The 13,572-nt window shown below is 37.6% G+C and overlaps 1 protein-coding gene across 4 annotated transcripts in view; it reads left to right on the top strand.

Annotated features, from left to right (window-relative positions):
* ATP8B4 (ATPase phospholipid transporting 8B4 (putative)) overlaps positions 1-13,572 on the top strand; it is a 243,207-nt gene that overhangs the window by 45,742 nt on the left and 183,893 nt on the right. For all 4 annotated transcript variants that reach the window (XM_025472826.3, XM_025472825.3, XM_025472827.3 and 1 more), the window contains one exon: positions 9,220-9,278. In XM_025472826.3, the coding sequence (XP_025328611.3) occupies positions 9,220-9,278 (59 nt within the window). The remainder of the gene's footprint in view (positions 1-9,219; positions 9,279-13,572) is intronic.

Raw genomic sequence — 13,572 nt, 5'->3', positions numbered from 1 at the left:
ATTGCCACATGAATTCAGGGGTATGAGGCACGGGACCAATACATACTAAAGAAATTCAATTTATGAGCCCCATTCATCTCAAAATAACAAATGTAAGCTTTGAAAAACACAGCTTCCTGTGCAACCCCTGAGATATCAAACAGATAAGAAACATCTTTAGATTTCCTTGTCATGTGTCTTTCTTTTTTACCTGGAGTTCTTTCCTTTCACTTGGTGACAGGTGGCTTGCTTTCCCTTGGATGGTCAGAATGTATCTCATAGTGGAAAATTAAATGTCCTCCAGCTTCTTCTAAGCTCTTGTGATTCTTGGGGGTAGATCCTGATTTTATTTTTCTTTTAGAAGGGGGATGCTGTAGGAAGATACAGCCATTTTTCATCTTTACTGAAAACATCCTGATCCTGGCAGTCCATAAAATGCATTTTTTGCTATACATAGTCAAACTGTAAAATAATGGAAATAAAAACCAACAGTCTAGCACTGGGCCCATATGAGAAAGGGTACAAAGAAAGCAGTAAGTTTGGGATAGGGATTTGGGAGAATATTCTTAGCAAGGACTGCTCAAAGCCTCTAAGAAGAGAGTAGACAAGTTTTCTAGGAAGGAAAGAGAATCCTAGAAGCAGTTGGATGTGAGAGGCCACAGGACTGTAGGGTAAATTGGGAGGGAGTATGTGTTTGAACTATACCCTGGAGCATGGTGTCCTTCTTCTCCTTGACCTCTTGATACAGGCACACAGCAATTTGCAGTTTCCCAGCCAACTCTGCACAGTACCATCTGCCATCTTTTTATACCCAGAATCTCTTCCAAGCTGTTTTTACAAGAAAGGCAACTCAATATTTGAAATCTGATTGTACTGCATAGTCTTGCAAGGCCTTTATTCTCCTCATTTGTAAAATGGAACTAATAATAACATGTACCTAATAGGATTGTTTTGAGGAATAATGAAATGTATGTGAAACAGTTCATATAGTATCTAGTTTTTAACTAGTGCTCAGTACATGTTAGTTGCTGTTGTTATCATTATATTGTAGTAATTCTTAAATCTCTAGTTATGGAATCTAAACTTACAGAAAGCAGTATGCCATGGACTTATATGAAGATTTTATTGATTTTTACTTGTAATTTACATAATATAATTCATGTATGGTGGAAGAAGAATGAATTGGTTAAACATTTTTATATTTCTTTGTGGAGCTATAGTAAGCCATGGGAGGAATAGAGTTTCCAATAAATCAAATTTTCCAAATATCTGGACCTGATGAGCAAATTGGCTCAGCCAAGAAGAAAACAAACCCAAGGCCTTTTAGTATTTGTTTGAATACCCTAACTCTGTTTCCAAGGTCTTTTGTGAGGACAAGAATAAAAAAAAATTTGTGGGAAGATTTTTCTTTTTTGCCTCGATTCTCTTTAGTTTGTTGTTCAAATGTCAATAAGTCCCAGCAGCTGCAGGTCACCACTGGGTTTCAATAGGAAACCCCGGTTTAGGACACATATTTTTCAATTGTATCAGAATGTGTTTTTGGAGTCAAATCAGGAAATCTTGGAGGGCGGGGAACTCTTTTCTTTAAAGCTCTCCCCACTCATTGTTCTTTCCTCATGTCTTTAATGAATTACTTTGGCTCCGAACCACACAGACCAGATTGTGAAGAATGAAAGAAAATTCAGAAAGGAAAAAGCTTAAGTTATTGATTTGGCTTGAGGATGTATTTTTCTGAGCCTTCTGACCCAATTCAGAAAACCAACAACAACTCTAAACCCCAAATGACACTCCATGTTTGGAGACATTCTTCAACTTTTGGATTGGGACCAACCTTGTTGAGGAAGTACCAGTTCCTGTCATCAGGGTTTTATACAGAACCCCCAAATTTTTTGTGGTGCTTCATCATTTCATGATTTTGGGGATCTAAAGCCAATTGCCTGAAGATTGTCTCCCAAACCACTTTTGGTGAAGGACAAAATGCTCTGGCGTTAATTGAAGGACAGCTGTGTTCTTTAATTAAGAATTCATGGTTGCTGCGATCACTTATGGGTCAAATGGAATCCTCCTAAAACTTCCTCCTTACTCTTGGTCTTTTAACAGAGCTACTGCATTCACTAACTAGTCTTAAATATTAAGTTCTTAGGAGTTGTTCATAGACAAACTAAGAGAAAAAAATGACATAAATGCCTGCTGGAAGTAGAAGCTTAATATTGTCTAATTTATTGTAGTATGAGGAAGAAGAGCTCAGATTAGGGGTTGGATGTTGCCTTCAACAATCTGGGGAAAGGGGCACCTGGGTGGCTCAGCAGTTGAGAGTCTGAGCGTGATCCTGGGGTCTTGGGATTGAGTCCCACATTAGGCTCCTGCAGGGAGCCTGCTTCTCCCTATGTCTCTGCCTCTTGCTCTGTGTATCTCATGAATAAATAAATAAAATATGAAAAAAAACCCCAACAGCCTGGGGAAGGATCAATTGGTATTTGTCAGTTTCCACTAAGAACATTCATAAAATTACTTCAGATCCTTTTGCGAAATAATAATATAAGCAACAATAAGACTAAGCTTGAATGAGTTCTTTTTCTCACCTATTTGCTATTTTTTTAGGAAAATAGTTTTTTTTGGGTTATTTTTCAGTTTGCAAAGTTCTTTCCATACATTTTCTTATTTAATAACAGCAACACAAAATGGCATTATTTTTCTGAGGAACCACAGATGACGAGAGGTCATGAGTTAAAACGTACTCACACACATAGTTGGTAGAAGGAAGATGTCAGGCCTCTGGCTTAAAGATTCAGACCTCCTCCTCTTGTATGAGTACTCTGTCATCAAACTCATTTTTATGGGTCCCAAAAGTCTTGGTAACAAAGAACAACATCTCAACTGAGGTTAAAAATTTCCAGCAGGGTTGTGTTATGTCCCTCCCATCTTTCAAACTTGTGTTTTAGTGATTAGATAACATTGGATTTTTAAAAAGTTTTTATAAAGATTCTATTTATTGAGAGAGAGAGAGAGAGAGAGAGAGAGAAAGAAAGAGCATGAGCAAGGAGAGGGATAGAGGGAAAGGGAGAAGCAGGTTCTTTACTAAGCAGGGAGCCCAACGCTGGGCTGGATCCCGGGACCCTGGGATCTTGACCTGAGCTGAAAGCAGACACCTAACCAACTGAACCACCCTGGTGCCCAACACTTGGATGTTCTTGATGCATCTCTTCCTTCCATATGGAAAGACAGTTATATGTATGTACATAAGTAGATTTGGTTTTGTTATCTGAAACCTGTCATCTATCTGATGAGATAATTATTGCAGGGAGGGACAGGGTAGATTACAGGTCATTTATCCTGAACGTAAGGTTACACTTTTTGGTAAACGGGTCCTAACATTTAACTGATTTATAAATGACCACTTCATAAAATTAATGAGGTATGCTTATTTAGTTATCTCAGATAAGGTAACAGGAAGCACATGGCTCAAAGATAAGCATTCTATGACTGCTTCATTGATCTTTTATTTGATCAAGGCAGCCATCAAATTATACTGGCCTTTGGAAAGTGAAGTCTACTCCCATTACCCCATATGAAGTGGGACTTTGTGGGTTTAGTTACCTATTTTTTATTATACCTATTTTTCTATATTCTGGACCAGGTCCAAAGCAAGTGTCTAAGATAATTCTGCCTCTGCTAATGTCTCTTCTTGCTAGCTGAAGTGATGGATAGCTTCCTGTTTAGGCAAATATCCTTGATAGGCTCCTCAGCTGTCACAAAAGAATGTTAACACTATTTACCAGCTTGATTTTCTGTCCTAAAAATCCGAACTCAGGGGGATCCCTGGGTGGCTCAGCGGTTTGGCACCTGCCTTTGGCCCAGGGCGTGATCCTGGAGCCCCAGGATCGAGTCCCACGTCGGGCTCCCAGTATGGAGACTGCTTCTCCCTCCCTCTGCCTCTCTCTCTCTCTCTCTCTCTCTGTCTATCATAAATAAATAAATCTTTAAAAAAAAAAATCCGAACTCAGCAATACAGCATAGCAGTTCTTCAGGTATTTTTCAGGAATTTCAATCTGACACTCAATCTTTTAGCATTTAACACAAGTGCAGTTGAGAAAAATAATTAGGGTGATTTCTGGAAGGATATGCAGTCTGTTTATTCATCTAAATACCCTAAAATATATTCCTGAATTTAATCATATCAGTAGAGACTGAATGTGAGACCCTACTTTGGGCCCTCTGAATTGTGTTTGGAATGATATCTCTAGAATTGTTACAAAACACAGTCTTAAAATCTCATTTTATGCTCTTTGTATCAAACAATGACTTCTTTATGAGTCTTTCTTAGAGAAATTATTGTTTGAGCCAAGAAACAAATACATAATTGTGCTTTTACTGAGAAATTGGTTTATTTTTGCCATACAGGCTATGAAATAAATGGAAATAGACAAGCTTTTCCTTTTTCTGTAGAATTTGTGGTCCCCCTAGAACAGGTATATGGGTAATCATGTCACGTAGTTTTATTTTTGTTGTTGACTATAGTTGATCATCGTCCTTCTATATCTTCTTTAACTCCACTTTATTTTTAATATTTAAACTACTTCCCTGTTGTACATTCTTGAGTCATTGTTTTGGTGATGATTTTGTATGTAAATACTCTTACATGTCTGAAAGTGTTCTTATTGCCCCTTTACACTTGATTGATTATTTGGCTGGGTACAGAATTCTGAGCTCAAATATCTTTTTCCTTAAAACTAGAAGGCATCACTTCAATGTCTTCTATCATCCTTGTTGCTGATGAGAAATTTCATGTTAGTCTAATTCTTGGATCTCTAGGGCTAAGCATTTATTTCTCTTCTGGAATTTTAAAATATTTTGTCTTTGTCTTTGGAGCTCAAAATTTTATAGAGATCTGTGGTCTATATTTATTCATTCTGATTGGCACTTGGTGGCTTTTTCACTTTGAAGAGTTATGTCTTACTCTGGTGCAGGGAAGTTTTCTTCTGTTTATTTGATTATCTCTACTTATCCTTGTTTATGTTCCCTTCTCCTAAGTGTTCTTTTCATATCTTCTTCCTCTTTGTCATTTTGCTATATATTTTAAGAGCTTTCTTCAATCTTATTTTTCATTCTGTCTATCCTATCAGTTGAGTGGTTTTAATTCTAGGACCTCTTTCTTGTTATCTTTGTTCCTATCAGCTTGTTCATGCTTCATGGATGCCTTTGTCTTCTTGAATATCTTCAAGGTACTAATTAGCATAACAGTTCTTTTCTCCATCCATTTTCAGCATTATTTCTTTCTCTTGCAACCTTCTCTTTTGTGCTATTGATTTTTCTCAGATGTCTGGTGACTTCAGGTTGCTGGCTTGTGTTTACAAGAGAGCAGTTGTAAAGATCTTTCCTCTGGCCAGCCCTCTCCTTTAAATTGGAGGGCTGGTGATGTAGCCAGCTCACAGGGAGGTTTTTCTGTTTGTCTTAGTTTGTCCTGGCTACTAAAGCAGAATATTGTAGACTGGGTGGCTTACAAACAACCACTCAAACAATCTTGGAGATTGGGAAATCCAAGATCAAGGAGTCAGTGGGTTTGGTGTCTGGTGAGAGCAGCTTCCTGGTTCACAGATGGCTGTCTTCTTGATGTGTCCTTTCATGATGCAAGGGCCAAAGGAATCTGGGGCCTCTTTTATAAGGGCACTAATCCCACTCATAAGGGCTCTACCTTCATAACCTAATCACCTCCCTAAGGCCCTCAAATACCATCATATTGGGAATATTCCAACATAGAAATTTTGGGAGACCACAAACATTCAGTCTATAGTCTGTAGTTTGGCAAATCCCACAGCTGCCTCTGAAAGGCAGGTTTATTAGGACCCGACTTTCCTGTAGCCAATGTAGAGATTAAAAGCTTCTTCACTCTTAAATCGGAATACTCACTCTTGGTTTCTTCCTCAGGCATGTTGCCTAATCTCTTTAGTAAGTAAGAGTAGAGGTATAGGGGGGGCTCACCTAACTCAACTTTTCTTTAATTATTCTGGTGGTGCTCCAAAACTAGAGTGCACAGATAATTTATCTTCTAAGCCAGGACACTTTTGAGAGTGAAAAGTTATTTTGCCAAGACAATAGACATAAACTAGGATTGTCACTCTATAACACATTTTCAACCTTTGTACTGACTGAATTTGGAATTTTCTGGGGCTTCACTGGGAATTTAAAAAATTTATGAACCTCTGCTAGCCTCCACTCTTGTTTTCTAGCATTGTTATGTTTTTATTCTTTTAAAAAAAACATATTTCTGTTATTTCAGTGAGACCTGGTAGGAAAGGAGGTAGGACACATTTAGTTTCCTATCTTGAACTGGAAGCTCTTTGAACTACACTTAAAGTATATGCTGGCTCGCTATATTTTATACATCCTTGTGTAGCACTTTACTCCTTTTTGGAATCACACAAATTCAGTAATAACGATTATGTAGCAGTGAGCTTATCCTAGTAAATCCTCAATCTTCTGGCAGGTACTTTTCTTTCAATACTCTCACAGCTGGAAGGGTCCTGCAATGCCTATGAAATATTGGGTATTAAGTCATTGAACCTTTGAGCAGTTCTCCAGGGGAGTTGTTTATGGAAGATTTGTTTTCAGCTTCCTTTTCTTATAGGATGTGACTTATTGCCAAGAGGGGTTTCTATCCCCTCACCCACTGTCCTGGTCGTTCTTGACCTAGCATAGTTAGGTTAAAAGCAGAAAATTGTAGAGATATAGAACCAAAGCCAGAATTTTGCAAAGCTTAGTGAAGGGATGGAAAATATGCCAGAGTTGGTCTATAAAGACACAGTTCCGGGCAGCCTGGGTGCAGCAATTTAGTGCCAACTTCAGCCCAGGGCGTGATCCTGGAGACCTGGGATCGAGTCCCATGTTGGGCTCACTGCTTGGAGCCAGCTTCTCCCTCTGCCTGTGTCTCTGCCTCTCTCTCTCTCTCTCTCTTTCTCTGTGTCTCTCATGAATAAATAAATAAAATATTAAAAAAAAGACACAGTTCGGAAAGACCATACCTACTGGAAGTACAGAGAGATGATAAAGATTTAGATTTAGAGGCCAACAGAGGAGTTTCTGGTTCTAACAAAGTCTCATGGGACAAGAGCAAAGTGGACACTCAGAAAAATATCCAAACTTTCCTACCACAGAAATTACTCTTCTGGACACTTTGGGAAAAGGTTATTCTGTTTTTGGGGAGGGTAGTTACATGAAGACACTGGACAGGAGTCAAGATTCTGGTGTTTGGAGTTAGTAATATTTGGTGCAGAACTATGGAATTCTATCCCTGGTATGCTCAATATAAATGTGAAATTTAAAAATGATTATCATCTGAATGTATATGATATAAACTAAAGGCAATTAATGTATAAATTAGCATATCTAAGTTTTGATTTAGAGTTAATCTTTAAATTATAAGCAGACTGCTAGGTGAGCCAGATTAACCTTTGCCCTCCCAATACCATATGTTGTTTTCCTATCAGCAGTTTTACTATGCCTGCATTGAGATAGGGATGTTTAAGCAATTCATCCAGCTTTTCAAGCTTTAAGTCCCCTCACCCTCCAAAATAGCATTTTGGGCTTTGATATTTTTGCTCTTTGTTAAGGAACCAGTAAGAAGGGGAGGATAGTGCTTTTATAGCCAGGGTTTGAAATGTTTCCTTCAGGGGATGGTTGGTGAAGAGGATGCCTCCGGGTGAGTTCTGGACTTCAGAGTTATATATTTAGGGGTAAGCCCACTCAGATGAGATCTCCTGTGGATATCAGTCCAATATTGATTTTACCAGAAATTAGGTGAGCTAGCCTTGAAAACAGGAACAGCCACAGAGAACTGACTTTATTACATAGGAAAGAAGAAAGCCATGTAGGTGGATGTCAGACAGACAAACATTCCACAAAAGGTAGAGACTCAACCATAACCAAAGACAGGATGTCATTTGTCAGAAGCAGTTTTCAGAGGTGAATGCAATGTCATATTGAGACTTGAACTAAAGAGGCTGTAGAAACATTTACATTCCTCTTGGACTTTTGGGAAAAAGTAGTCAATTTGTACAAATCATTGTGCCTGGTTTTGGAAGATGGTGGTGGTGATAAAATCCCCTTCATCTCCCTCATATTTTCCCTCTCATTTTTATGTTCAGCTCTTCTCTTTGCTTTCCTCTTACTCTTCCTTTCTCCATCCCTACTATATGACTCCAACTAACTTTCCACCCTCCAGTCTCCTTTATCTCTGTGGTTGTATGTACCTTCTCCAAACTTGGACTTTTACCACTATCCCTATGCTTTTTACCACCTGTCACTTAACCATGTGGAGAACTGTGGGATTAAGGAAACCCTAGGTGAAATGATGAAGTCACTTGCCATGAATGTTCAACATTGACATCTGGTGATTAATTTGCTGTTCTTCATCTCATAACTTTCATTATTCCATTGTTACCCTTTTGTCAACTCTAAATTCAGTAAAATGGAGCAAGAACTTGCTACATTTACTACAAAAACGTGCTCTGCTGTTGGTTTCTGGGGCACTATCTTTTCTTTCCCTCTACAAATTTATCTATCTATCTATCTATCTATCTATCTATCTATCATCTTCTGGAAACAAATGCAAACACCAGAACAAACAACAAAATAAAAGAACAACTCAAAGATTACGATGGCACAGAAATTAATATTTTTTTTTTTTTTGGCAAATTGCCCTTCCAGCAAAGAGCAGGTCTCAGTCTCCTGGTGGTGTGCAGTTTCTCTCAATAAGCCTTGTTTAGAAATATCACCTTTGCTCACTGACCATAAGGTTAGTGACCTCACTGACCGCTTCAGGATGGTTTTGTTTGGCTATCTCATATTTTGTCACTTTGTAGCAAAAAAAAAAAAAAAAAAAAAAATTCCCTCCCCAGGATGGTGTTTGACTTTCAGCAGCTTTCTCCTTTAGGTATTGCTTAGAGCTAAGAGAAAGGGTCTTTGTAGAGCTAAAGAGATGTAGAAATTAGAGACACATAATGTTTTGTTTTATGACTGGCATCAGAATTACAATGAGACACATTTCAGCTTTCCATTCTGGGACTTTCCAACACATGTTCCAACATTTAGGCTGGAAAAAACCAATGCCCTTCAAATTTCAAAGGAAAGAATTCTTGCAACCTTGATGACAATCAAAGTAACCTAAGTGATGTTAGTTTAATGAGTTATATGTTTCTTTGGGTCAAAAATTTAATTTCATACCTGATTTCTCTTTCTCTTTAGAAGTGGAACGGACAGTGAAAGCCAATGACCGTGAATATAATGAAAAGTTCCAGTATGCAGTGAGTAAAACATACATAGCACACATATGCTGGGTGGGCTTTACCTTAAGGGCAGTTGAACTCATGTCTTCTAGAACTTTATGACTTCACCAAAAAATTTCTTTTATTTTGGCCCATTTTAGTATTAAGGTGCTATATTTTTCTATAAAATACAGATTTTAGTAATATTTATATACTTATTTTGTCCTGTAGTAAGAGTGGTTGGTTTGCTCTTTGGTATACGAAGAAGATAAAATTTCTTCCTCAAGAATTGATGCTTAGTTCATTTTGGTGCTGATCTATTTACTCAGAGTACATAGGAAAATAAAAAATGGGCTTCTATGGTAATACTTGGTGATAGAAGTGGTGTATTGGCTGATGGGTAACAAATGGCTTTTGGGAGATTTTCTGTAAGTAACTCAGGCTGAATGTGGAAAAGTATATGTAGGACAAAGTTCCTAGGTCCTGAATGATTGTTTTTATCAAGTGAGAATGATCAGTTAACATGTTCAGGCTTTAAGTTTATACTGAATGACTTTTTAAGATTTTTAATGAGGATTTTCCTCATTTAAATTAGAAATATTTATTGTCTATTAAGTGACTGGCACTGTTCTAGGAACTTGGGATATATTGATGAACAATTTCATGAATTACATGGTGGCTCCTCATAAAGATCTTTTCATCTTTCTATGATTCAGACTAAGCTGATACATAGAGTCTTTTATAAACTCTAAAAAAGATAATGGGTAGAATTGATTTTGTGGGTGACATTTACCTTAAAGACCTGCTGTAAGATTGAGTACACTGTCACATTTCATGAAAGAAAGTCTCCATTAAAGAGGATTTTGATGACTATGAAGGCAGGGCAAACTATGGCAGTGTCCATTTAGGCACTAGCCAGATGATAGAGAGTTTTGCCCAACAGATAATTTTTAGCATTTCGTTCTTATTGGCAGGTCTTTCCCATATACAGAGTTGGATGCATTGGGCTATTGTAGCTTGGTACCATTAAATATTCAACAATTCCTCTTTTTCATGCTGTGCTAATCACATAATTATAATTTGTTGTTCAATGACAGTTTACCTACGGGGAATCACTACACAGGCTCGCTGAAAGATTTCTCATTGTAAAGTAATATATTGGAACTCTGATTTTATTTGTCAATCTTGTAAGCTTGGTTAACATAAGTCTGCCCTTGAAAGAAAGAATCCTTCTCAGGAAGCTGATGAACATGTTTCATAGTTTGAGAGAAAGAGACTAAAATCCCTCATTTTATGCCACTCCGTGAGGCTTCTAGTTATTTGGCCCCTCTGGTTATCACCAGACTTGGCCCCATGCCTTTTTTTTATCCATTCTACAGCCATTCCTTTAACTGTAGAGGATGACCCTTGAAAGCCTTGACCATTAAACCCTGAATCAGAGCAGTAGATATGTGTATATTTTAAGATCTTATGGAAATACAGTAATATGTAATCTATTGTGGGTTAATTATGCATATAATTATTTGACCGTGTTTACTTTTTTTCCAGTGTGTAACAAGTATTTTCATTCTGTAAGTAGTAACTCTATAAGAAAAGCCATATTTTATTTGCCTTTGTGAGAGCATATAGGTTTTTCTACTTATAGTTATTTTTACCTAATTTATGAAATATTTCAAACTTACAGAACATTATTGGAAAAGATACCTGTGTGCCTACCACTCAGATTAAATAGATGCTAACAGTTTGCTATGATTGTTTCAGATCTTTTAAAAGTAATACACAATGATACAGAGATGGTTTTCTCTTGAGCTTGCAAGATTTTGAACAAAAGCACACAGATTTGTGGATGCAGCTGTGTTTTCTCTTGAGCTTTCTAACAAAATAGTAGAACAGTATTCCATGGTTGCAGCAGATCAAAAAAGCAGTTTGGTCTCTGATTAAAACCTTCCAAGGAAAGAACAAAACCCATTATGAGCTGGCAAAACCAGGAAGGACAAGAGTTAAGAAAGGAAGGATGCAGAGGAGAGAGGGGCACAGGTAACCCTGGTCTGTTGATCACTTCTGCGGCTCAGAGAGGATGAGGCAGGTTCTCCCAATAGACACAGCTGATACTGTCTCGATTTGGGAACTCCCAACTGGATGGCTGCCATACGGTGAACTATGAGGCCATTCTCAGCTCTAATCTATTCAGCTACAAGTTGGGGATGATACAAGTACTAATTTCATAGTTATTGTAAGGATTAAAGTAGAGTAACACACAATGACAATATGAACTAGTCTGTGTAGAGATGGGATTTGAATCTATATCTGATTTTAAGGGTTTTAAACCACTTGCTATATGGAGGATGTTTATTTTATTTGATTGTTTTTTAAGATTTTATTTATTTATTCATGAGAGAGACAGAGACTTAGAGAGAGAAGCAAGCTCCTCAAAGGGAGCCCGACGTGGGACTCGATCCCAGGACTGCAGGATCACACCCTGAACCAAAGGCAGATGCTCAACTGCTGAGCCACCCAGGCATTCCTATATGTAAGGTGTTTATAAGAAAGATGGAGCCCAGGGGACCTTTTGCTTAGCTTTGCCCAGCTTTAAAGGTTATTACTCCAAAGGAAAGGGGATTTGAAGAGACCCCAGTAGAACTTAAGGAGAACACTTATCATGGAAAAGCATACCCACTTTAATGCTGAAAAGGAGGAGGAATAAACTGAAACTTTTAATGAAAAGGATCAAGGAGAATTGGTAAAGTCCCCCCAAATGTAGTGGAAAGAGTGTTTTGGGATAACATAGACCATAGTTTGAATCCTTTCTCTCATTTGCTAACTTTTGATCTCAATTTGTTTCTGAACATCAGTTATTTCATCTGTGAAATAATCCTCATAGGACTATTAATTTAAGATTAAATGAGATAATTTATATAATATATGTGATAATAGTGAGACTAGTAAATATACATGCATACATACATATCTTATACTGTGTACCAGGCTCTGTGCTAAACATTTTGTATGGATTTATCTCTTAAACCTAAGATGGCAGTGGGCAAGTATTCACAATAAATTACAGATAAATTTATAAAGCATCAAATAGAGTAAGATAGCGATAACAGCACTGTTAAGAAAATCCTGAAAAATTGGCGAAGGTTGTAAGCTGTTTTTGTAGCAAGTATCATGCCAGAAAATTAGCAGATCTTTTATACTGAAGGTAGAGAAGTTGCTGATGGTGTAATGGTTAGAGAAACAAGAAGGCTAACTGTAAATGATTGTTGTCATAGGGACCCACTCTCTGCCCTGCCAAATAAGCCACATGGAAATAAGAATTATTCAAGGAGGTTTTTATTGATTACCTACTCTGTGCAAAGCATTTGATGAGATTAGGAAATTTTTCTGAAATTTGATGGGTAGATCCATGACTAACAATGATAGTAATAGTAATAAAGATTGTGGTACTAATAATAAGCTTACACACCTGCAGTCCTTTCCATGTGAAAAGCATGGTTCTAAGCACTCTACTATATTAAACTTGTTTAACCTCACTACAATTTGAGGAACAAGAGTACTTTTATTATCTTCTATGTGTGAAAATATTGAGGAACGGAAATCTCACTCAAGTGACTTGCTACGGTTGCATAGCTAGATAGTGGCTCCCATTCTTACAGCTATGTGTTTAGCTACATACCAGGTGCTTTGTACACTGTTAATCTGCCACCAAACCAAGCAAGAAATGGATCTCCATTTCCAGAGCTACTAGATGGCAAAGTTCTAATTCAGATTGGCCAGATTCCAAAGCCTGTTTTTCCCATGATACCATGCTACTCTTTTGACCAATCCTGAAAACACCAACAAAACAAACAAAATCTCCCAAATCTCATCTCCTTCCCTCACATACCTACTTATAAAATATTTATACTCTGTAGACAAAGGCAGATAAAGGACATAACAGATTTTACAAATATGAGGCTAAGAATGACCTTAAATCTTACCCTTAGCATTTGTAAATGAGAACTTGGGAGAAAAATTTACACAAAGATCAGATATATGGTCTGATATCCATAAGCCCTAAACCTGCCCAAGCAAATGTTTCTCTTTGAAGGTTGAAGGAAGATATTTCAATACCTAGAAAACTTAATTTATCAACAAAGCCTAAAGTTTCAAGGCATATTATAGGATATAGCACAGGCTTAAAAAATGATCAAAAATGCTTTTAAGGGGATCCCTGGGTGGCTCAGTGGTTTAGCGTCACCTTCGGCCCAGGGCGTGATCCTGGAGTCCCAGGATCGAGTCCCACATTAGGCTCCCTGCATGGAGCCTGCTTCTCCCTCTGCCTGTGTCTCTG

Source organism: Canis lupus, chromosome 30 (assembly GCF_003254725.2).
Source record: "Canis lupus dingo isolate Sandy chromosome 30, ASM325472v2, whole genome shotgun sequence".
Lineage (NCBI taxonomy): Eukaryota > Metazoa > Chordata > Mammalia > Carnivora > Canidae > Canis > Canis lupus.
The sequence above is the reverse complement of the archived record's forward strand: the minus strand, read 5'-3'. Positions and strand labels throughout refer to the sequence as shown.